General features: G+C 38.1%; 1 protein-coding gene across 1 annotated transcript; it reads left to right on the top strand.

The window, feature by feature from the left end:
* Positions 1–9,435: 9,435 nt before the first annotated feature.
* Positions 9,436–17,299, top strand: LOC133654938 (clarin-3). The gene is made up of 3 exons (XM_062054813.1): positions 9,436–9,667; positions 15,316–15,501; positions 17,022–17,299. Exons 1-3 carry the CDS (start codon positions 9,436–9,438, stop codon positions 17,297–17,299), a joined length of 696 nt encoding a protein of 231 aa, XP_061910797.1.
* The last annotated feature ends 9,525 nt before the right edge of the window (positions 17,300–26,824 follow it).

Genomic DNA, 26,824 nt, shown 5'->3' with positions numbered 1-26,824 from the left:
AGTCTTTTCTGCCACTTGTGCCAGCTTTTTTGAAACATGTTGCAGGCATCAAACTCCAAATGAGCTGATATTTGCAAAAAATAAAGTTTTCCAGTTCGAACGTTAAGTATCTTGTCTTTGCAGTCTATTCAATTGAAAATGGTTTGAAAAGGGATATGCGGTAGAAAATGGATGGATGGATCTGACCAATCAAAAAACCTTATTAAAACACACGGGTGTCCAAAGTGCGGCCAGCAGCTAGAGCTTTGTTTCATCTAACATCACGTTGACAAAGATAAGACCTTCTGGAGGAAAGTTCTGTGGTCAGATGAAACAAAAATTGAGCTGTTTGGCCACAATACCCAGCAATATATTTGGAGGAGAAAAGGTGAGGCCTTTAATCCCAGGAACACCAATGCTGCCAATGGAACTGGTGCTTTGCAGAGAGTAAATGGGACAATGAAAAAGGAGGATTACCTCCAAATTTTTCAGGACAACCTAAAATCATCAGCCTGGAGGTTGGGTCTTAGGCGCAGTTGGGTGTTCAAACAGGACAATGACCCTAAATACACGTCAAAAGTGGTAAAGGAATGGCTAAATCAGGCTAGAATGGAGGTTTTAGAATGGCCTTCCCAAAGTCCAAATGTGTGGACAATGCTGAAGAAACAAGTCCATGTCAGAAAACCAACACATTTAGCTGAACTGCACCAATTTTGTCAAGAGGAGTGGTCAAAAATTCAACCAGAAGCTTGCTAGAAGCTTGTGGATGGCTACCAAAAGCGCCTTATTGCAGTAAAACATGTAACCAAATATTAACATTGCTGTATGTATACTTTTGACCCAGCACATTTGCTCACATTTTCAGTAGACCCATAATAAATTCATAAAAAAGCCAAACTTCATGAATGTTTTTTGTGACCAACAAGTATGTACTGCAATCACTCTATCACAAAAAAATAAGAGTTCTAGAAATTATTGGAAGCTTTACAAGTGTATGTAAAGTTTTGATAGTGACTGTACGTTAACGTTTACCGAAGTACATGTCAAACTACTTTCATAACGTAAATGACTGCCATAACCACAACACCAGGGGGTGCTCCACAAACCACGTTAAACCCAGATTCCGATCTAACAAAGGTCTTAACTCATTCTCCTTCTATGCCACATCAATATGGAATGAACTCCCAACAGGTGTAAAAGAAAGGGCATCTCTATCCTCCTTCAAAACCGCACTAACAGAACACCTCCAGGCAACTTCAACCCTAGCCTAACACCCTCCCCCCTCCACATCCCACCTCCCCGGATTGTAAATAATCAAATGTACGGTATTTTTCGGAGTATAAGTCGCTTCGGAGTATAAGTCGCACCTGCCGAAAATGCATAATAAAGAAGGAAAAAAACATATATAAGTCACACTATATCAGGTGTCACCAGCGCGGTGCCCACGGGCACCAGGTAGCCCGTAAGGACAAGATGAGTAGCCCGCTGGCCTGTTCTAAAAATAGCTCAAATAGCAGCACTTACCAGTGAGCTGCCTCTATTTTTAAAATTTTACTTATTTACTAGCAAGCATGCCTCGCTTTGCTCGACATTTTTAATTATAAGAGAGACAAAACTCAAATAGAATTTGAAAATCCAAGAAAATATTTTAAAGACTTGGTCTTCACTTGTTTAAATAAATTCATTAATTTTTTTACTTTGCTTCTTATAACTTTCAGAAAGACAAATTTAGAGAAAAAAAATATACAACCTCAAAAATGATTTTAGGATTTTTAAACACATATACCTTTTTACCTTTTAAATTCCTTCCTCTTCTTTCCTGACAATTTAAATCAATGTTCAAGTAAATTTATTTTTTATTGTAAAGAATAATAAATACATTTTAATTTAATTCTTCATTTTAGTTTCTGTTTTTTCGACGAAGAATATTTGTGAAATATTTTTCAAAAAGATTCGAATTAGCTAGTTTTTCTCTTCTTTTTTTCGGTTGAATTTTGAATTTTAAAGAGTCGAAATTGAAGATAAACTATGTTTCAAAATGTAATTGTCATTTTTTTGTGTGTTTTCTCCTCTTTTAAACCATTCAATTAAGTGTAAATATCATTAATTATTAATAATAACATAGAGTTAAAGGTAAATTGAGCAAATTGGCTATTTCTGGCAATTTATTGAAGTGTGTATCAAACTGGTAGCCCTTCGCATTAATCACTACCCAAGAAGTAGCTCTTGCTTTCAAAAAGATTGGTGACCCCTACACTGGAATATAAGTCGCATTTTTGGGGGAAATTTATTTGATAAAAGCCAACACCAAGAATAGACATTTGAAAGGCAATTTAAAATGTCTAAAGAATAGTGAACAACAGGCTGAATAAGTGTACGTTATATGAGGCATAAATAACCAACTGGTATGTTAACGTAACATATTATGGTAAGAGTCATTCAAATAACTATAACATATAGAACATGCTATACGTTTACTAAACAATCTGTCACTCCTAATCACTAAATCCCATGAAATCTTATACGTCTAGTCTCTTACGTAAATGAGCTAAATAATATTATTTGATATTTTACGGTAATGTGTTAATAATTTCACACATAAGTCGCTCCTGAGTATAAGTCGCGCCCCCGGCCAAACTATGAAAAAAACTGCGATTTATATTCCGAAAAATACGGTATATACTTGTTCTTATGCTTTCTGAACTGACTATGTTCACCGCTCGCTGTACATATCCTACGAAGTCAGACCTACACTGTTTCAATGTCCATTTCTCAGATGATGCATTTGTTGATGACTGAAGGGACGGCGTGGCGAAGTTGGTAGAGTGGCTGTGTCAGCAATCGGAGTGTTGCTGGTTACTGGGGTTCAATCCCCACCTTCTACCATCCTAGTCAAGTCCGTTGTGTCCTTGGGCAAGACACTTCACCCTTGCTCCTGATGGCTGCTGGTTAGCGCCTTGCATGGCAGCTCCCGCCATCAGTGTGTGAATGTGTGTGTGAATGGGTGAATGTGGAAATACTGTCAAGGCGCTTTGAGTACCTTGAAGGTAGAAAAGCGCTATACAAGTATAACCCATTTGTCATTTATTTATAAGTGCTGATATCAACCAAACCTAACCCCCCGGCCCCCTCCACATCCCACCCCCCGGATTGTAAATAATGTAAATAATTCAATGTATATACCCTGATGATTAACTTGTGTGATGACTGTATTATGCTGATAGCAGATACCGTATTTCCTTTAATTAGCGCACCGGCGGTAATTAATTTAAAACCTCTTCTCACTCCGGCGCTTACCAAAGGCATGCGGTAAATTTAGGCATGCGCTTATAAATTTGAGTGTGATGTAAGGATAATCATGACATCGCTTAATGCCGCAATAAAATTTAAAGCACAATGAATCATCCCGGGAGTTCTTTTTGTTTGGGTCTGAAAAGGCAATTATAACGTGACACTCTTTATTTTTACAAGGGGTCATTCAACAATTACGTACGCATTTTTCTCCAGGATTTTGACCCCAACCCCCGTACGCAAAATGCACTATACAAATGATGGTACTTAATTGTGCGCATTTCCCCCCCAGGATTTTGACCCCAACACCCGTACGCAAAATGTACTATACAAATGATGGTACTTAATTGTGCGCATTTCCCCCCCAGGATTTTGACCCCCAACCCCACCCCCCCTTGCATACGTAATTGCTGAATGGCTCCCAAGTGCCTGCGTTATAACACAGCGGTACAATGTATACCGATATAATCAATTGTGATATATTATGCTAGATGTTGCACACAGGACTCGGGACCTATGTTATGTAGATCTATGCATATATTTATGTTAAACTATGTCAGTGCAAAAAATACGCTGAACGAACATTTGCAATACCGCGAACTGCCGGGTAACGCTAAAAACGTAGTAGGTACGTGACTTACCCGGCGGTAATTCTTGGCATGCGCTAATTATTTTGCGAAACAAGTTAGACCCTGCGGTAAATCGAGGCATGCGCATACTATATACCCGGCGGCAATTCAAGGAAATACGGTATTTGTACCATGAATCGATTTACTTGGACCCCGATTTAAACAAGTTGAAAAACTTATTCGGGTGCTACCATTTAGTGGTCAATTGTACGGAATATGTACTGTACTGTGCAATCTACTAATACAAGTTTCAATCAATCAATATTAAAACATAATAATCAAATGCACTGGGTATTGTGTAATACCATCACGAGGATTAAAAATAGGGATGTCCGATAATGGCTTTTTTGCCGATATCCGATATTCCGATATTGTCCAACTCTTAATTACCGATACAGATATAAATAAATGATAAATGGGTTATACTTGTATAGGGCTTTTCTACCTTCAAGGTACTCAAAGCGCTTTGACAGTATTTCCACATTCACCCATTCACACACACATTCACACACTGATGGCGGGAGCTGCCATGCAAGGCGCTAACCAGCACCCATCAGGAGCAAGGGTGAAGTGTCTTGCCCAAGGACACAACGGACGTGACTAGGATGGTAGAAGGTGGGGATTGAACCCCAGTAACCAGCAACTCTCCGATTGCTGGCACGGCCACTCTACCAACTTCGCCACGCCGTCCCGATGCCGATATATAGTCGTGGAATTAACACATTACTATGCCTAATTTGGACAACCAGGTATGGTGAAGATAAGGTCCTTTTTTTTTAAAATTGTAAAATAAGAAAAATAAATTTTAAAAAAGAAAGTAAAACAATATACCGTATTTCCTTGAATTGGCGCCGGGAATATGGTATTCGCATGCCTAGAATTACAGCCGGGTCAAACTCGTTTCCCCAAATAATTAGCGCATGCTTGGCACTTCCGCCGGGTCAAACAAGAGTCATTAAATGACTCCCGCCTCCTGGTGGTAGAGGGCGCTAGTGATCCTTCTTGCGACTGCTGGTACTGCAGGAGACCGGTACTGCAGAAGAAGACAACACCAGCAAGAGTGCGCAGCCATTGTTTTACCATGGAGGATTACATATCTAAAACAAAACAGTTTTCTAAAGTGGACTTTCAATGGAAGCAGGAGGTAATACTTAAAAAGAAGATCTCCATCGAGACAGAGAGACTTTTAAAACTGAAGGAAGACTTCTATATCGATGCTTTTCTTCAAAAGGAGCTGGCATGGACTCATTTATACCTACAGGTAAGACCATAATAACGTTTTTTTTATTAAATGTGCTTTTCATGATAAGGTAAGCGCCGGAGTGAGAAGAGGTTTTAAAATAATTACCGCATGCATGGCAATCTTGCCTGCTTTTGGTAAACGCAGGGGTGAGAAGAGGTTTTAAATTAATTAGCGCCCCTGCGGCTATTCAAGGAAATACGGTAAAAACAGTTACATAGAAACTACTAATTAATGAAAATGAGTCAAATTAACTGTTATTAGTGGAGCAGCAGCACACACAATAATGTGTGCTTACGGACTGTATCCCTTGCAGACTGTATTGATATATATTGATATATAATGTAGGAACCAGAATATTAATAACAGAAAGAAACAACCCTTTTGTGTGAATGAGTGTAAATGGGGGAGGGAGGTTTTTTGGGTTGGTGCACTAATTGTGAGTGTATCTTGTGTTTTTTATGTTGATTTAATAAAATAAAAAATAAAAAAATAAAAACCGATACCGATAATAAAAAAAAAACGATACCGATCATTTCCGATATTACATTTTAAAGCATTTATCGGCCGATAATATCATATGGAGTCACTGTAACAAGCGGCCCTCAGAGAGCAGTGTGGCCCTCAATGAACACAATGTGGCCACCCCTGCTTGACTGCACACTGTCAAGGATGCTGATGGCTGACCTCTGACCTTTTAGGATTTGACAGCCACCATAAAACCAGCAACTCCAGGTCAAAACATGAATGATAACTTTAAACACTTGCAGTTGAATCACAGGTAATAAAAAGCTAAATGGTGGGAAAACCGCCAGTTAAGACCATGGACTTGATGGAGTGTGGGAGTGGATCCACACTGACTGACCGGGTCAGTGCAGGTTCGATGGGGGCTGGTTCGGTCGCAGTAATGAACAATAAACCAATAGTTGATACAATATGTCACATTTCTTAGCTTGAATGGTGACGTCCTGGGAGCGTAACTGACAGGTGTGACAACAAATGAAACCAAACACACACACAAACAAGCTAAACAGTTAGCGAACACTCCCTGGCGACCAGGAAGCTATCCAGCGAACACATTAACTCACCTGGGAGGTTTCAACATGTGGACCCGCAGAGCAGAGCTTTATATGTCTCGGAGTCGGAGAAGGAGAAGGAGATAGAGAGGGGAGAAAAAAAGGCGAGGCGAGGGGTTCGGTGTGTCCGCCTGTCACGCCGGGAAGGAGGAGCCAGTGTTTACTCCAGCGAACACAAGCCGCCGCCATGCCGCCGTCAAGCGCTTTTTGCACGGTGGCAAACGGCGACACACTGCGGTCACTAAGAGTACTGCAGCTTTCTGCTGTTTCTTGGTGTGACTGTCAATCAAAAGTGAGCGCTATTACGTTCAAAAAGGTTATACATATTTATTTTAAAGTAGCTCTTGAATCAAATTATTGTTCAAATAATTTAAAAAAATAAAATTATCTATATATATCTATATATATATATATATATATATATATATATATATATATATATATATATATATATATATATATATATATATATATATATATATATATATATATATATATATATATATATTCCTTAGGTCAGGGGAAACAATCCAGGAATATTCTACTGTACTGTATTGAGAGTACTGTTTAACGGATAAACCACAGGAACTTTGGCTATATTGTGTGTATATATATATATATATATATATATATATATATATATATATATATATATATATATATATATATATATATATATATATATATATATATATATATATATATATATATATATATATATGACATGTAACCAAATATTAACATTGCTGTATGTATACTTTTGACCCAGCAGATTTGCTCACATTTTCAGTAGACCCATAATAAATTCATAAAAGAACCAAACTTCATGAATGTTTTTTATGACCAACAAGTATGTGCTGCAATCACTCTATCACAAAAAAATAAGAGTTGTAGAAATTATGGGAAACTCAAGACAACCATGACATTAAGTTCTTTACAAGTGTATGTAAACTTTTGACCACAACTGTATACATACAGTATATATATATATATATATATATATATATATATATATATATATATATATATATATATATATATATATATACATAAATAAATATATATATGTACAGTCGTATTATATTATATCTTATTTTTTGTGATGTAGTGATTGGAGCACATACTTGTTGGTCATAAAAAACATTCATGAAGTTTAGTTCTTTTATGAATTTATTATGGGTCTACTGAAAATGTCAGCAAATCTGCTGGGTAAAAAGTATACATAAAACAATGTTAATATTTGGTTACATGTCATATATATATATATATATATATATATATATATATATATATATATATATATATATATATATATATATATATATATATATATATATATATATATATATATATATATATATATATATATATATATATATATATTTATATATATATATATATATATATATATATATATATATATATATATATATATATATATATATATATATATATATATATATATATATATATATATATATATATATATATATATATGTACAGTCGTGGTCAAAAGTTTACATACACTTGGAAAGAACATAATGTCCAGCGAACACATAATTTCTACAACTCTTATTTTTTTGTGATAGAGTGATAGCAGCACATACTTGTTGGTCACAAAAAACATTCATGAAGTTTGGTTCTTTTTTGAATTTATTATGGGTCTACTCAAAATGTGAGCAAATCTGCTGGTCAAAAGTATACATAAAGCAATGTTAATATTTGCTTACATTTCCCTTGGCAAGTTTCACTGCAATAAGGCGCTTTTGGTAGCCATCCACAAGCTTCTGGTTGAATTTTCGACCACTCCTCTTGACAAAATTGATGCAGTTCAGCTAAATTTGTTGGTTTTCTGACATGGACTTGTTTCTTCAGCATTGTCCACACGTTTAAGTCAGGACTTTGGGAAGGCCATTCTAAAACCTTCATTCTGGCCTGATTTAGCCATTCCTTTACCACTTTTGACGTGTGTTTGGGTTCATTGTCCTGTTGGAACACCCAACTGCGCCCAAGACCCAACCTCCAGGCTGATGATTTTAGCTTGTCCTGAAGAATTTGGAGCTAATCCTCCTTTTTCATTGTCCCATTTACTTTCTGCCAGTTCCATTGGCAGAAAAACAAGCCCAGGGTATAATACTACCACCACCATGCTTGACCATAGGAATGGTGGTCCTGGGATTAAAGGCCTCACCTTTTCTCCTCCAAACATATTGCTGGGTGTTGCGGCCAAACAGCTCAATTTTTGTTTCATCTGACCACAGAACTTTCCTCCAGAAGGTCTTATCTTTGCCCATGTGATGTCAGATGAAACAAAAATTGAGCTATTTGGCCACAATACCCAGCGATATGTGCTCCAATCACTCTATCACAAAATAATAAGAGTTGTAGAAATCACTGGAAACTCAAGACAGCCATGACATTATGTTCTTTACAACTTTTGACCTCGACTGTATGTATGTTTGTATTTTTACACCCTGGACAAGTCGGCACCTCATCGCAAGTCCCATGTTTCTTTTATTTTTTGACTCCCTCAGTTCCTGTTTTGAGCAACCTTGGTTTTGTGTTTTGGTTGCCATGGGTGCAGACTATACATAAAACCTGTGCCATGTGCAAGAAAGGGAACTTTGCGTATCATTACACCACCTCATTAGAAACATGTAGAATAACTGTAAAAATGAACAAAAATTGAATGACAAAGATTACTTTGTTGATATCAACGCATACGCCACAAGCGTACAATTAGCTGCCAGTACAGGCCACATATTACAAGCTAACCCCCAGGTTAGCAGCTGCAGGTGTAAGTAAATCATTCATCCCTATTGTGCTTTATGACACATCCTGAAGTGGACTTTGAATCCAAGGCGGGGTTTGGGAAACAAGATGGACACAACATGGATGCGTGTGCCGTGTCCAGGAAAGACTAACCTGATTGCTGAGTGGAATTACACTTCCCTGGACTTTCATTTGCCTGATAATTGTCTCACAAACACACACTTCTGGTTTCTCTCTGTGAACCCCATCCTGATGTGGCAGTGTTGTTTCCATGACAACCACCCGTCTAATCAAAGGTCACGGCCGTATCTGCTTTGCCGTTTTTACGACCGACATGTCACACTCCACCCTGGCATATAAGTCCAACGCACACGTCGGATGTTGTGGGGATGAGGAAGTTCTGATCCCGGGGAGTGGAGATTTGTTTGAGACTCCCGCTGCCGCCGCCATGCCGTCCAGGTCTAAGACCCTGTACTTCACGTCCAGTGCGCTGGCCACGGCCATATCGGTGGGAATCTTGGGCTTCGCCATGTCCACAGAGTGGGCGACCAAGACCATGGTCTGCGCCCGGGGAACAAGCAGCTTCTTTAACGGCTCGGCCACCATCACGCTGGAGCTTTTTGACGCCAAGCTGGAGAGAGACATTTGTCCCCTGTTCGGACCCCCTGTGGACTTCCCAGGTGAAATGACTCGATATAATATTCATTACCGAGCAAACAGTAGCAGGCATTATTGCTTTAGACCGGCGAGAAGGGTCATACTTGATCTTTGAACCCAGCTACCTAATCATCTTGAGTTGGTCCTCATTCAAAACCAATGCGTAGCTTGATATGGGACAGTAGGACTTAAAAACAGATATAGGGCTTGGATCTTTAACCACACATATCATCTTGGTTTGAATACCCATGAAAATCAATAGGTGTCAAGTCATTCTTCCAGTAAAGCAGGGGTTCTTCATCTTTCTTCCATGATAGACGGGCAAGGGGCCCACTCAAAAAATAACACTAAATTATTAATCTTTCCCTTGGTTTTAATCATATTCAATAATTATATCTGACATACTTACTAGGGCTGTGAATTTAGGGCGACACACCATTCATTGGATGCCTAGTCTATGATTAACTACATTCAGCTCTGATCAATTTCTTTATTACTGAAAAGAAAACTGATTTTGTTTAATAAAATTCTACCCAAACATTTAATAAAGTCAAATACAAGTAAGGCAACAAGAGAAGTATCTAATACTTCCCTTTTCTAAAGTTAAGTACAGCAGATATGATCATTGTCAGGACGTGGACTATGGGGTGGTTTGTTTTCCCGGAATGCGAAGGAATTGGATCGGACATGGCGTGAAGGTAAAGCAGGCCCGGCCCTAACCAATCTGGCGCCCTAGGCAAGATTTTAGGTGGCGCCCCCCCACATCGGCAGTGAAGTGTATATACTCACAAGAAACCGAATAGCTTTGTCTTTGACCTTTTTTTTTACTTAAAGAAAGCAAATTAACAATCAGAATAGTTAACAAGATTAAAAAAAATATGGATAAATAAATGAATACAAAAAATAAAAAATGAATATATGAAATACAATATTTTTTACATACATAAACACAAAATAAAACGTGTCAACAAGTTGCATAAAATAAATTAAAAATACAATATAAATAAGGCACTGCACAAAACAAGATATCAAACCAGTATGACTTTAACAACTATATTACAAAAAAAGGGGATCCTACAGAGTTCTCTATTTGTGCTTTTTAATATAGCATTAACTAGAATGACTTACAAATTACTGTACACCAGGGAGTACTGTAATTACCTAACGTTACATTATTATTTTCCATAACAATTTAGCCCCCTCCACAATATTAACCCGACGTTAAAACAGAACTAGCTATTTATTGATTAGCAATTGCCGAATCATGTAACGTTAGCTTAATGCTAAAAAGCCAGGTTACTATCACATTCTGTAACAGACAAATAATTTCATGTAGGCTAACGTTACCTACCTGCTACCTCTGTCTTTTTCTCGTCTCTCCTCTTCTTTTCTCTTTTTTTCTTCCCTGGGCACCTGACAGTTTTGGCCGTTTTCACATCTTGTGTTGATTTTTTTATGTGGTGACGTCCAAAAAGAGTCATGATACGGGAAGGGAGGGGGCGCACCGTGCCGGGGGAGGGGGGGGGGGGGGCGTAATGTTGTAACAAATAATATTTCTATTAAATAGGCTTTACTTTGCATTTTAATTAACGTGGGATTATTTTATGTATTTAGAAATAATAGTACCAACTTTTTTTTTTTTTTTCCTCCAACATTTGTGGCACTGGCGTGGCGCCCCCTGATGGACGGCGCCCTTAGCATTTGCCTATACGGCCTATGCCATGGGCCGGCCCTGAGGTAAAGACATGTTTATTCTGACTATAAAAAGTGTAAACAAAAGGCGCGCACAAGGCGGAGAACAAACTTGGCTATGAGAACAAAAACTAGCACAAAGGAAAAACTATGGCCATAAAAACGAAAACACTTACTGTGGCACGAATAAACCAAACTTACTTGGTCAAGCATGGAAAGAGCATGGAACTATGGCATGGCATGAAACAAGAGTAGCATGGGTAACAGAGGTAATGTCGCCAGGCTGACTGCCTGGCAACTACAAGCTTAAATAATAAGGACATGATTAATGACAGGTGCGTGAGTCCGAACACATGACAGGTGAAACTAATGGTCGTCATGGAAACAAAACAAGGGAGTGAAAAAACAGGAACTAAAAGTGTCCAAAAACCAAACAGAACATAGCCAAACAAAATATGATCAAAAGACATGACAATCATCTACATCAGGTGTCTCAAACGTACAGCCCGAGGCTGAACGGGTTTTATCCGGCCCGCGGGATGAGTTTGCTAAGTACAAACATGAACCTGAAATGTTTGAATGAAAGAAACAGCTGTTCTTAAATGTGTCCACTGGATGTCGCAATAGCAATTGTTTGTATATTTGTTACATGATGTTAGTACCTCAGTCGAGGAAAATGAGCAAACTACATAAATCATTGGTACTTTAACTTATAACTTTAACTTTAAACAACATCCTGTAATTTGATTTTGATACATTTTTTTTATCTTGATAGATTGAAAATGAACACCAATGAGTTGACTGATGAACATTATCACATCATTTATTCAGAAAATATAAATAACGACAAATAAAGATGGAATACTGTTAACCGCAACATGTAAGTGTGAAAACAACAACAACAACATTATGATTTGTACATTTTCAGAATGTGCTTGTTCTATTTTTAAAGAAATAAAACAATCTGAAGTTGTCTTTATTTTTAAATACATTTTTATGTTAAATTCTGGTGACTGAGCTGCCAGTTTGTTTTTTGTTTTTTTTACCGTCATTGGAAAAACGGTACCACAGTTTTTTTGCCATAAAATTCTGGCGACAGACTTTATCATAAAATCCACGTTACCTGTGTTTACAGTGCATTTCAGTAATTGGGAAAAATGGTACCATTGATGATTTTACGGTACATTTCTGGCAACTGCATGAGCTGCCAGGTTTTTACAGTAAAATGTACCGACTTTAAAAAAAAACCGGTATAAAGTATAAAAGCACTGACATGATCTTGAAAATGCTTTCATGAACAGTAATCAATAATACATTTAGAAGGCTATTGACATATTGAGCATATTAATCTTTACCTAACCCAAACAATTCCTCAAAATCAACAGGGTTCTTGCTCTGACGTTTTGCAATAATGCATATGTTTGTGTGTGTGTGTGTGTGTTCTTGTATTGCTACCCTTCTTGAGACATCAACAAGGACAAGTACCTTCCATATGAGGACCGGTGAACAAGTTAGGACATAAATCATGGTCCCAATACGGAAAACCATTGCATCTAATAGAGAGCCAGTCTGTGAACATTGCTCCAAAGTCAGGATTTTTTTAATGATTTAATAAGCATACAAAAGTAAACATTGACAGGTGCAAAGGCAGCAATATATGATAAAACAAGCTAAAGAAGGACTTCCCTATTCATCCCTGAAAAAACCCGATAGGTGAACAGCTGATTTTACAACTTCCGGTGCTGACGTAAGACAACCCGAGTCCCATTTGTGACCAAAGGATGAACAAATACACTACAGTACTAAGACTATAGTGGCCATTAACAGTTAGCTTCTACATCTGGGTTGCCACAAGTGCAGCACAGGGGCCATCTGTGGTCCGTGACTCAGGGGCGGTATAGCTCGGTTGGTAGAGTGGCCGTGCCAGCAACTTGAGGGTTCCAGGTTCAATCCCTGCTTCCGCCATCCTAGTCACTGCCTTTGTGTCCTTGGGCAAGACACTTTACCCACCTTCTCCCAGTGCCACCCACACTGGTGTAAATGTAACTTAGATATTGGGTTTCACTACGTAAAGGGCTTTGAGTCACTAGAGAAAAAGCGCTATATAAATATAATTCACTTCATTTGTCGTTGGCCTTAAGCACGTTACAAAAAAACAAAAAAGAGATCTCATGTGTACCCCTGGTGGTGAAATACATCAAAATGAGGGTGGTCCCCAAAAGGAGGGATTTTTCAAATTGACTGAGTGTCTGTTTTAAAAGTGCTCCCCCTCTGGTCAACATATGAAATAACAAGTGTGTGTAAAAATTTGAAGTGCTCCCTATCTGGCCAACATATGTAATAACAAGTGTGTGTAAGAAATTGAAATGCGCCCCCTTTGGCCAAAATTAATTAAAAAAAAAAACAAAAAAAATGTATGTAGAGACATACTGTAATAACTTGAAGTAAATAATGAAGATTAAAAACCAATTACAAACAAAACATTTTTTTTAATTTTTTTTTACTTAAAGCAGTCTTTTTATCACATCATGTGTCGACTTCTTTCTTATGAAATTGGGAACAATGTCCCATATTCTTTCTGTTTCTGTAATATTGCAATATGTTCTCTTAAAATTATTACTTTCTAATGCAAAATGGTGACATTTGTCATATACAATTTTGACTTTTATCTAGGGATGTCCGATAATGGCTTTTTGCCGATATCCGATATTCCGATATTGTCCAACTCTTTAATTACAGATACCGATATCAACCGATACCGATATCAACCGATATATGCAGTCGTGGAATTACCACATTATTATGCCTAATTTGGACAACCAGGTATGGTGAAGATAAGGTACTTTTTTAAAAAATTTGTAAAATAAGATAAATAAATTAAAAACATTTTCTTGAATAAAAAAGAAAGTACAACAATATAAAAACAGTTACATAGAAACTAGTAATGAATGAAAATGAGTAAAATTAACTGTTAAAGGTTAGTACTATTAGTGGAGCAGCAGCACGCACAATCATGTGTGCTTACGGACTGTATCCCTTGCAGACTGTATTGATATATATTGATATATAATGTAGGAAGCAGAATATTAATAACGGAAGGAAACAACCCTTTTGTGTGAATGAGGGGGAGGGAGGTTTTTTGGGTTGGTGCACTAATTGTAAGTGTATCTTGTGTTTTTTATGTGGATTTAATTTTTTTTTTTTTAAACGATACCGATAATAAAAAAAACGATACCGATAATTTCCGATATTACATTTTAACGCATATATCGGCCGATAATATCGGCAGGCCGATATTATCGGACATCTCTACTTTTATTGCAATACTGCCAAATTTTTTGTTGTTCTTGTAAAATAGTGAAATTTTTTGGAGTAAAATTATGACCCCTGTTATAATTTTGCCAAGTAAAATTCCGATTATTATTATAATATTGCCAAAATGTTAAAGTTTTCTTATAAAATTGTGACATTTGTCGAGTAAAAGTACGACTCTTTTCATAAAATTGCCAAAATGTTAAGCTTTTCTTGTTAAATTGCGATTGTTGTTGAGTAACATTCCAACGTTTATCATAATGTTGCTCAAATGTTCAGTTTTTCTTGTAAAATTTTGACTTGCGTTGAGTAAAATGACGACTTTTATTATAACACTGCCAAAATTCTACGTTTTTCTTGTGAAATTGTGACCTTTTTCTTGTGAAATTCCAACTAATTTTTTCACAACAAGCTTTTTTTATACCTGCATTGTATGTATATATTATTAATTTTGAAAATACAAATCTTTATATATCTAGAAAGGGTGGTCCTAAAGAGGTAGGGATTTTTCCGAGGTCTCAAGAATGTAACAAATACAATTGTGTGTGTGTGTGTGTGTGTGTGTGTGTGTGTGTGTGTGTGTGTGTGTGTGTGTGTGTGTGTGTGTGTGTGTGTGTGTGTGTGTGTGTGTGTGTGTGTGTGTGTGTGTGTGTGTGTGTGTGTGCAGTGTTTCCAAAGCTGATAGAAACCAAAGGCGTCCCTATGGTTCTGTACGGGGTGTCCTTGTGTCTGCTGGTGTTGTGTCTGCTGTTGTCGACCATCAGCATCCTGGTGTCACTCTACAACAGCGTCAGTAACCCCTACGAGACCTACATGGGGCCCGTGGCCGTCTACACCTGCAGCTCTATCAGCGGTCAGTATCAAGCGGCGAGCAGGAATAAAATCATCAGGATCCAATGCAGTCCATAAATGGTCTACGTCATTCTGTATTAATTACTCAGTGGCCTAGTGGTTAGAGCAGGGGTCACCAACGCGGTGCCCGCGGGCACCAGGTAGCCCGTAAGGACCAGATGAGTAGCCCGCCGGCCTGTTCTAAAAATAGCTCAAATAGCAGCACTTACCAGTGAGCTGCCTCTATTTTTTAAATTTTATTTATTTACTAGCAAGCTGGTCTCGCTTTGCCCGACATTTTTAATTCTAAGAGAGACAAAACTCAAATAGAATTTGAAAATCCAAGAAAATATTTTAAAGACTTGATCTTCACTTGTTTAAATAAATTCATTATTTTTTTTACTTTGCTTCCCATAACTTTCAGAAAGACAATTTTAGAGAAAAAATACAACCTTAAAAATGATTTTAGGATGTTTAAACACATATACATTTTTACCTTTTAAATTCCTTCCTCTTCTTTCCTGACAATTTAAATCAATGTTTAAGTTTTTTTTTTTTTTTTGTAAAGAATAATACATAAATTTAAATTTCATTCTTCATTTTAGCTTCTGTTTTTTCGACGAAGAATATTTGTGAAATATTTCTTCAAACTTATTATGATTAAAATTCAAAAAAATTATTCTGGCAAATCTAGAAAATCTGTAGAATCAAATTTAAATCTTATTTCAAAGTCTTTTGAATTTCTTTAAAAATTTTTGTTCTGGAAAATCTAGAAGAAATAATGATTTGTCTTTGTTAGAAATATAGCTTGGTCCAATTTGTTATATATTCTAACAAAGTGCAGATTGGATTTTAACCTATTTAAAACATGTCATCAAAATTCTAAAATTAATCTTAATCAGGAAAAATTACTAATGATGTTCCATAAATTCTTTTTTTAAGTTTTTCTCTTCTTTTTTTCGGTTGAATTTTGAATTTTAAAGAGTCGAAATTGAAGATAAACTATGTTTCAAAATTTAACTGTCATTTTTTTCGTATTTTCTCCTCTTTTAAACCGTTCAATTAAGTGTAAATATCATTAATTATTAATAATAACATAGAGTTAAAGGTAAATTGAGCAAATTGGCCATTTCTGGCAATTTATTGAAGTGTGTATCAAACTGGTAGCCCTTCGCATTAATCACTACCCAAGAAGTAGCTCTTGTTTTCAAAAAGGTTGGTGACCCCTGGGTTAGAGTGTCCGCCCTGAGATGGGTAGGTTGTGAGTTCAAACCCTGGCCGAGTCATACCAAAGACTATAAAAATGGTACCCATTACCTCCCTGCTTGGCACTCAGCATCAAGGGTTGGAATTGGTGGTTAAATCACCAAAAATGATTCCCGGGCGCGGCCACCGCTGCTGCTCACTGCTCCCCTCACCTCCCAGGGGGTGATCGAGGGTGACGGGTCAAATGCAGAGGTCAAATTTCACCACACCTAGTGTGTGTGTGTGACAATCATTGGTACTTTAACTTAACTTGTTTGATTCTGTGTTTCCCTGCAGCGTGTTTGTCCTTCCTGGTCCTCGTCCTTTTCGTGGCCAACTTCCTGGCGACCACCATAGCCGAGGACCTGGTGAGGAGCTTCGCAGAGAACGTCCCGGTGGAGCTGCGTATCAAGTCGTCCCAGATGCTGCTGGGCTACTACCTGCTCATCCCTTACACGGTGCTCTCGCTGCTCGCCGTGGCCCTCATCTACGCCTACGACCACGCCGCCTACACCCAGCGGCGGGAGCAGCAGAGGCCCACGGAGGACGCGCCCAAGGAGATCATGATGTATTAGGACGCGCGCGCTATTTAAGTCGCTGTAATGACGGATTACAGCGTGTATGTATGTACAGTCAATGTTCTGAAAGGGGGCGGGGCTATGTTTATGCCGTTTGCATCGTCTGGAAATAACATGTGCAAAACGAACCAAAAAAAGGAACTCTAAAGCAGTGTTTTTCAACCTTTTTTGGAGCCAAGGCACACCACCGCAGAAATCATTACAAAGTGAAACTCAGCAGCCGATATTGACAATAAAAAGTCGTTGTCGCAACTGTTGGATATGACTTAAAGGCCTACTGAAAGCCACTACTAGCGACCACGCAGTCTGATAGTTTATATATCAATGATGACATCTTAACATTGCAACACATGCCAATACGGCCGGGTTACCGTATTTCCTTGAATAGCCGCAGGGGCGCTAATTAATTTAAAACCTCTTCTCACTCCTGCGTTTACCAAAAGCATGCGGGATTGGCAAGCATGCGTTAATTAATTTAAAACCTCTTCTCACTCCGGCGCTTACCTTATCATGATAAACACATTTAATAAAAAAAAACGTTATTATGGTCTTACCTTTAGGTATAAATGAGTCCATGCACAGCTCCTATAGAGGTCTTCCTTATCTTTCTTCAGTTTTAAAAGTCTCTCTGTCTCGATGGAGATCTTCCTTTAAGTATTACCTCCTGCTTTGATTGAAAGTCCAGTTTAGAAAACTGTTTTATTTTAGATATGTAATCCTCCATGGTAAAAGTGCAAGCAAACAATGGCTCCTCACTCTTGCTGCCTGTTGTCTTCTTCTGCAGCACCGGTCTTCTGCAGTACCAGCAGTCGCAATAAGGATCACTAGCGCCCTCTACCACCAGGAGGAGGAAGTCATTTAATGACTCATATTTGACCCGGCGGAAGTGCCAAGCATGCGCTAATTATTTTGCGAAACGAGTTTGACCCGGCTGTAATTCTAGACAGGCGAATACTATATTCCCGGCGGCAATTCAAGGAAATACGGTAACTTATAAAGTGACATTTAAAATTTCCCGGGAAATATCCGGCTGAAACGTCGCGGTATGATGACGTATGCGCGTGACGAAGTCAGTATAACGGAAGTTATGGTACCCCGTAGAATCATATACAAAAAGCTCTGTTTTCATTTCATAATTCCACAGTATTCTGGACATCTTTTGCAATTTGTTTAATGAACAATGAAGGCTGCAAAGAAGACAGTTGTAGGTGGGATCGGTGTATTAGCAGCGGACTACAGTAACACAACCAGGAGGACTTTGTTGGAGAGCAGCCGACCTCACCTTGACTTCCTACGTCTCCGGGCCGCCAAACGCATCGGGTGAAGTCCTTCGTCCTTCCGCCGATTGCTGGAACGCAGGTGAGCACGGGTGTTGATGAGCAGATGAGGGCTGGCTGGCGTAGGTGGAGAGCTAATGTTTTTAGCATAGCTCTGTGCAGTCCGGTTGCTAAGTCAGCTTCAATGGCGTCGTTAGCACAGCATTGTTAACCTTCGCCAGCCTGGAAAGCATTAACCGTGTATTTACATGTCCACGGTTTAATAGTATTGTTGATTTTCTGTCTATCCTTCCAGTCAGGGGTTTATTTTTTTTGTTTCTATATGCAGTTAAAGCACGATGCTATCACGTTAGCTCGTAGCTAAAGCGTTTCGCCGATGTATTGTCGTGGAGATAAAAGGCACTGAATGTCCATTTCGCGTTCTGGACTCTCATTTTCAAGAGGATATAGTATCCCAGGTGGTTTAAAATACAAATCCGTGATCCACAATAGAAAAAGGAGAGAGTGTGGAATCCAATGAGCCAGCTTGTACCTAAGTTACGGTCAGAGCGAAAAAAGATACGTTCTGCACTGCACTCTAGCACTCTAGTCCTTCACTCTCACGTTCCTCATCCACGAATCTTTCATCCTCGCTCAAATTAAAGGGGTAATGGTCCGAATCGCTCTAGCTGCGTTGAAAACAATAGGAAAATATGAGGGAGTGAACAACTGACTACGTCACGCTACTTCCGGTAGGGGCAAGGCTTTTTTTTATCAGAGACCAAAAGTTGCAAACTTTATCGACGTTGTTCTCTATTAAATCCTTTCAGCAAAAATATGGCAATATCGCAAAATGATCAAGTATGACACATAGAATGGATCTGCTATTCCCGTTTAAATAAAAAAATGTCATTTCAGTAGGCCTTTAAAACCATAACCAAGCATGCATCACTATAGCTCTTGTCTCAAAGTAGGTGTACTGTCACCACCTGTCACATCACACCCTGACTTATTTATAGTTTTTTGCTGTTTTCCTGCGTGTAGTGTTTTAGTTGTTGTCTTGCGCTCCTACTTTGGTGGCTTTTTCTCTTTATTTGGTATTTTTCATGTCTTCCTTGACCGCTATTACCCACACCTGCTTTGTTTTAGCAATCAAGAGTATTTCAGTTGTTTTTATCCTTCTTTGTGGGATGACATTGTTGATTGTCATGTCATGTTTGGATGTACATTGTGGACGCCGTCTCTGCTCCACAGTAAGTCTTTGCTGTCGTCCAGCATTCTGTTTTTGTTTACTTTGTAGCTTCAATGCCTTTTCTTAGGGGTACTCACCTTTTCTTTATTTTTGGTTTAAGCATTAGACACCGTTTTTACCTGCACACTGCCTCCCGCTGTTTCCGACATCTACAAAGCAATTAGCTACCTGCTGCCACCTACTGATATGGAAGAGTATTACACGGTTACTCTGCCGATTTCCAGACAGTGCAGACACTCAACAACAACAGCACATAATTTGCAGACTATAATTACTGGTTTGCAAAAAATATTTTTAACCCAAATAGATGAAATTAGATAATTCCCCACGGCACACCAGACTGTATCTCACAGTGGTTGAAAAACACTGCTCTAAAGCAGTGGTCCCCAACCACCGGGCCGCGGCCCGGTACCGGTCCGCGGACCGATTGGTACCGGGCCGCACAAGAAATTTAAAAAAATAAAAATAACAATAAAATTTTTTTTTTTTTTTTTTTTATGATATCAACATAAAAAACACAATATATACATTATATATCAATATAGATCAAAACAGTCTGCAGGGATACAGTCCGTAAGCACACATGATTGTATTTATTTATGTAAAAAAAATAAAATAAAATAAACAAAAAAAATTTAATACACCCCCCCCCCCTGCTCGTTTTAAGCATACAGCAAAGTATTGTTATGCCTCTACTAGGGATGTCCGATATTATCGGCCGATAAATGCTTTAAAATGTAATATCGGAAATTATCGGTATCGGTTTCAAAATTATCGGTATCGGCAGGCCTGGCCTTAACCAATCTGGCGCTTTGTCTTTGACCTTTTTTTTTACTTAAAGAAAGCAAATTAACATATTATATGAGAATGTTATGTTATGATTATCTTTAACCGAATCACAGCAGTGCTCAAATTAAAAAAACAGCATTCCCTCTCATGTGATATTGCTTAATTAACATTAATGATGTGCACTTTAACAACTAGGCTTACAACTATACCTAATATATAAAGGGGTGGAAAAGTGACTATTACCTGCAGGGCAAAAACATTAGCTAACCAGAAGGCAATAACAATGTAAACAAAAAATACCTGCTTAAAAGATCTAATACAAATGTCCCTGAGGAATGTAAGGTGGGAGTACTGTAATTACCTAACGTTACATTATTATTTTCCATAACAATTTAGCCCCCTCCACAATATTAACCCGACGTTAAAACAGAACTAGCTATTTATTGATTAGCAATTGCCGAATCATGTAACATTAGCTTAATGCTAAAAAGCCAGGTTACTATCACATTCTGTAACAGACAAATAATTTCATGTAAGCTATAGTTACCTACCTGCTACCTCTGTCTTTTTCTCGTTTCTCCTCCTCTTCTTTTCTCTTTTTTCTTCCCTGGGCACCAGACAGTTTTGGTTATGGTATTTAAAAAAAATTTTTTTTTGTTTTATTTATTTATTTTTTTTGTCATAAAGAAATACAATCATGTGTGCTTACGGACTGTATCCCTGCAGACTGTATTGATTTATATTGATGTATAATGTATATATTGTGTTTTTTGTGTTGATTTAATTAAAAAAAAATTAAAATTAAAAAAATTAAATGTATTTTTTTTTTAAATTTCTTGTGTGGCCGCGGCCCGGTACCAATCGGTCCACGGACCGGTACCGGGCCGCGGCCCGGTGGTTGGGGACCACTGTAATAGTTTAGTTTAGTTTATTAAGGATCCCCATTAGTCTACACTGCAGTGGAGACTATTCTTCCTGGGGTCGAGACAAAAAACATCACACAATCACAAAACAAAAGATTAAAATGCAGTACATCATGATCAAATAATAAAATGTTGTAATACAAAAATAGCAACAACAAAGAACCAAAAAAAGTAATAATAACTTCGAGTTTACATAATAATGTTCATACCAAAGATAAAAAGAGCAATATAAAAATAGATACATATATTTTTGCAAAAATAAATACAGTATTCTCATTTGCTGCATTGTTAGCCACCTCGTACTTGCCATATTTTACGACTTAGAATGCTTTAAAAAAGAAAAACATACGTGTTCTTGTCTTTCATAGAGATTGTAATTGATAGGCAAAATTTAAAAAAAAAGTGCAGTTCTCCTTTAGCAAGTAAAACATGGGTCAAAAAAAGAAAATAAATCTATTAATAATTGTCCATTAAAATGTGTTATAAATGTATTTTGCAAGAACATTTACTCGCTCCTGTTACTCAAATGAGTCATCTTCAGCGTGGTTTTCCCGAGTTTAGCTAAAACACATTTTGAGTCGCTGAATATGAGTATTATCACATTTATGGCACTGATTCGAAGCAATGATAAAATGAAATATTCAACTGATGAAGACATATTTGTTTGGATAAATATATAAAAACATGTGGCTTAAACATGAAAATAAATGTAAATAAATATCTAAAGGTTTCATTTGAATAAAAGTAGGAGGATCTAGATCAGGGGTCACCAACGCGGTGCCCGTAAGGACCAGATGAGTAGCCCGCTGGCCTGTTCTAAAAATAGCTCAAATAGCAGCACTTACCAGTGAGCTGCCTCTATTTTTTAAATGGTATTTATTTACTAGCAAGCTGGTCTCGCTTTGCCCGACATTTTTAATTCTAAGAGAGACAAAACTCAAATAGAATTTGAAAATCCAAGAAAATATTTTAAAGACTTGGTCTTCACTTGTTTAAATAAATTCATTATTTTTTTTACTTTGCCTCTTATAACTTTCAGAAAGACAATTTTAGAGAAAAATACAACCCTAAAAATTATTTTAGGATTTTTAAACACATATACCTTTTTACCTTTTAAATTCCTTCCTCTTCTTTCCTGACAATTTAAATCAATGTTCAAGTATTTTTTTTTTTTTTATTGTAAAGAATAAATACATTTCAATTTAATTCTTCATTTTAGCTCCTGTTTTTTCGACGAAGAATATTTGTGGAATATTTCTTCAAACTTATTATGATTAAAATTCAAAAACATTATTCTGGCAAATCTAGAAAATCTGTAGAATTAAATTTAAATCTTATTTCAAAGTCTTTTGAATTTATTTTAAAATTTTTGTTCTGGAAAATCTAGAAGAAATAATGATTTGTCTTCGTTAGAAATATAGCTTGGTCCAATTTGTTATATATTCTAACAAAGTGCAGATTGGATTTTAACCTATTTAAAACATGTCATCAAAATTCTAAAATTAATCTTAATCAGGAAAAATTACTAATGATGTTCCATAAATTCTTTTTTTAATTTTTTCAAAAAGATTCGAATTAGCTAGTTTTTCTCTTCTTTTTTTCGGTTGAATTTTGAATTTTAAAGAGTCGAAATTGAAGAAAAACAATGTTTCAAAATTTAATTGTCATTTTTTTTGGTGTTTTCTCCTCTTTTAAACCGTTCAATTAAGTGTAAATATCATTAATTATTAATAATAACATAGAGTTAAAGGTAAATTGAGCAAATTGGCTATTTCTGGCAATTTATTGAAGTGTGTATCAAACTGGTAGCCCTTCGCATTAATCACTACCCAAGAAGTAGCTCTTGCTTTCAAAAAGGTTGGTGACCCCTGGTCTAGATAAAAACAGCAGTTGAGTGATGCTGTTGTTTTGGTGCATTCTGCTGCCCTCTAGTGGTGATGTTGTGTAAGTTGGAGCCATTTTTCCTCTCCTTTTCCCAGGTCAATTCTCTGTAGAAAGAAAAGGCTTTTTGGCAGCCAGCTGTGACTCGCCTGGTGTTGACACCAGAGCGCCGCCGAGGTGTCCAGTTGCCGTTTCCCCCGAGTCCCATCACTCAACTGGAGGCCGAGTCTGTTTGGACACGTCCTCCTCGGCTCCCTCTCGAGCCCTCGTAACGCCTGCTAGCTGCCTTCAAAGGAGCCTCTCACACTTCAAGGCACCTGCAGAAGGACGTGGCAATTTGCTCTTTCCTTTGTCTTTTTGGAGACTTGTCAGCGTTGGATATGGATTAGCTTGCGGGGAATGTGGACACTTGAAACGGGAAGTGGACGATGTCTCGCCATGCAACTGTGGTTTTTTTTTTTTTTTGCTCTCTTCCAAATTTGTCCTCCCAAAGCCGTTGTCAGGATGCAGGATGAGCTCAGGACCAAGCAGGACAAAACATGATCAGGCAGGGACGGGAAAGGAGACAAAGTAGGACAAAATCCAGAATCCCAGCCATTAAAGGCCTACTGAAATGATTTTTTTTTTATTTAAACGGGAATAGCAGATCCATTCTGTGTGTCATACTTGATCATTTCGCGATATTGCCATATTTTTGCTGAAAGGATTTAGTAGAGAAAATCGACGATAAAGTTCGCAACTTTTGCTCGCTGATAAAAAAAAAGCCTTGCCTGTAGCGGAAGTAGCGTGACGTCACAGGAGCTAGTATTCCTCACAATTCCCCGTTGTTTACAATGGAGCGAGAGATTCGGAGCGACAAAGTGACGATTACCCCATTAATTTGAGCGAGGATGAAAGATTCGTAGATGAGGAACGTTACAGTGAAGGACTAGAGAGGCAGTGATGGACGTATCTTTTTTCGCTCTGACCGTAACTTAGGTACAAGCTGGCTCATTGGATTCCACACTCTCTCCTTTTTCTATTGTGGATCACGGATTTGTATTTTAAACCACCTGGGATACTATATCCTCTTGAAAATGAGAGTCCAGAACGCGAAATGGACATTCAGTGCCTTTTATCTCCACGACAATACATCGGCGAAATGCTTTAGCTACGAGCTAACGTGATAGCATCGTGCTTTAACTGCATATAGAAACAAAAGAAATAAACCCCTGACTGGAAGGATAGATAGAAAATCAACAATACTATTAAACCGTGGACATGTAAATACACGGTTAATGCTTTCCAGGCTGGCGAAGGTTAACAATGCTGTGCTAACGACGCCATTGAAGCTAACTTAGCAACTTAGCAACGGGACCTCACAGAGCTATGCTAAAAACATTAGCTCTCCACCTACGCCAGCCAGCCCTCATCTACTCATCAACACCCGTGCTCACCTGCGTTCCAGCGATCGGCGGAAGGACGAAGGACTTCACCCGATGCGTTTGGCGGCCCGGAGACGTAGGAAGTCAAGGTGAGGTCGGCGGCTAGCACGGCTAGCGCTCCAACAAAGTCCTCCTGGTTGTGTTGCTGTAGTCCGCTGCTAATACACCGATCCCACCTACAACTGTCTTCTTTGCAGCCTTCATTGTTCATTAAACAAATTGCAAAAGATGTCCAGAATACTGTGGAATTATGAAATGAAAACAGAGCTTTTTGTATAGGATTCTACGGGTACCATAACTTCCGTTACTCGGACTTCGTCACGCGCATACGTCATCATACCGCGACGTTTCAGCCGGTTATTTCCCGGGAAGTTTTAAATGTCATTTTATAAGTTAACCCGGCCGTATTGGCATGTGTTGCAATGTTAAGATTTCATCATTGATGTATAAACTATCAGACTGCGTGGTCGCTAGTAGTGGCTTTCAGTAGGCCTTTAAAACAACGTTGAGAACTTGTTGACGTTTTGTAACTCAATCATAACGCTGAAACAACATGCTTTTTGACGACGTTTAATCAACGTTGGGTTCTGACGTTGATTTTTGACCATTGAAACCCAAAAACCAGGGAAGTTGGCACGTTGTGTGAATGGTAAATAAAAACAAAATACAATGATTTGCAAATCTTTTTCAACTTATACTCAATTGAATAGACTGCAAAGACAAGATATTTAACGTTCGAAAAGGAAAATGTTGTTATTTTTTTGCAAGTATTAGCTCATTTGGAACTTGATGGCTGCAGCAATGTTTCAAAAAAGCTGGCAAAAGTGGCAAAAAAGACTGAGAAAGTGGAGGAATGCTCACCAAACACTTATTTGGAACATCCCACCGGTGAACAGGCTAACTGGGAACAGGTGGGTGCCATGATTGGGTATAAAAGCAGCTTCCTTGAAACGCTCAGTCATTCATAAACAAGGATGGGGCGAGGGTCACCACTTTGTCAACAAATGCGTGAGCAAATTGTTGAACAGTTTAAGAACAACATTTCTCAACCAGCTAGTGCAAGGAATTTAGGGATTTCACCATCTACAGTCCGTAATATCATCAAAATGTTCAGACAATCTGGAGAAATCACTGCACGTAAACGATGATATTACGGACCTTCGATCCCTCAGGCGGTACTGCATCAAAAAGCGACATCAGTGTGTAAAGGATATCACCACATGGGCTCAGGAACACTTCAGAAACACACTGTCGGTAACTACAGTTGGTCGCTACATCTGTAAGTGCAAGTTAAAACTCTGCTATGCAAAGCAAAAGCCATTTATCAACAACACCCAGAAACGCTGTCGGCTTCGCTGGGCCCGAGCTCATCTAAGATGGACTGATGCAAAGTGGAAAAGTGTTCTGACGAGTCCACATAGGACGAATCGAGATGAAACGGGACAAACCGGGCAGGAAAAAAAACAGGACAAACCTGGACAATGCAGGGCAAAGTGTGACAAAGCCAGGCCATGTAACACAATCCAAGATGAAAAACAACAAAACAAGACGAAGCAGAACGAAGAAGACTGAAGCGAGATGGAAGCGGAACAAAGTTGGACGTGATGAAGCGGGATGAAAAGAGACAGTCCAACAACAGAAAATGTAGGACAGTGCAAGATGAAGCAGGACAAAGCAAGGCGACGTAACCCGGAAAAAAAAACAGAAGCAACATGAAGCGGGACAAAATAAGAAAAGCAAGATGAAGCGGGACGAAATGGGACAAAGTGGGCGGGCCAAAACAGGATGAAGCAAAGATGAAGCGAGACAAAATTGGACAAAGTGGGCGGGCCAAAACAGGACAAAGCAAAGATGAAGCAAAATGAAGCGGGACAAAATGGGACAAAGGGGGCGGGCCAAAACAGGACGAAGCAAAGATGAAGTGGGACAAAATTGGACAAAGTGGGCGGGCCAAAACAGGACGAAACAAAGATGAAGCAAGATGAAGCGGGACATAA

Source organism: Entelurus aequoreus, linkage group LG08 (genome assembly GCF_033978785.1).
Source record: "Entelurus aequoreus isolate RoL-2023_Sb linkage group LG08, RoL_Eaeq_v1.1, whole genome shotgun sequence".
Taxonomy (NCBI): domain Eukaryota; kingdom Metazoa; phylum Chordata; class Actinopteri; order Syngnathiformes; family Syngnathidae; genus Entelurus; species Entelurus aequoreus.
The sequence above is the reverse complement of the archived record's forward strand: the minus strand, read 5'-3'. Positions and strand labels throughout refer to the sequence as shown.

What these genes read in the sequence shown, in the direction of transcription:
- LOC133654938 (XM_062054813.1), top strand. Translation starts at nt 9,436, where the DNA reads ATGCCGTCCAGGTCTAAGACCCTGTACTTCACGTCCAGTGCGCTGGCC. An exon ending in ACCCCCTGTGGACTTCCCAG is followed by an intron (nt 9,668 to 15,315) that starts GTGAAATGACTC and finishes GTGTGTGTGCAG; the next exon opens with TGTTTCCAAAGCTGATAGAA. An exon ending in CACCTGCAGCTCTATCAGCG is followed by an intron (nt 15,502 to 17,021) that starts GTCAGTATCAAG and finishes GTTTCCCTGCAG; the next exon opens with CGTGTTTGTCCTTCCTGGTC.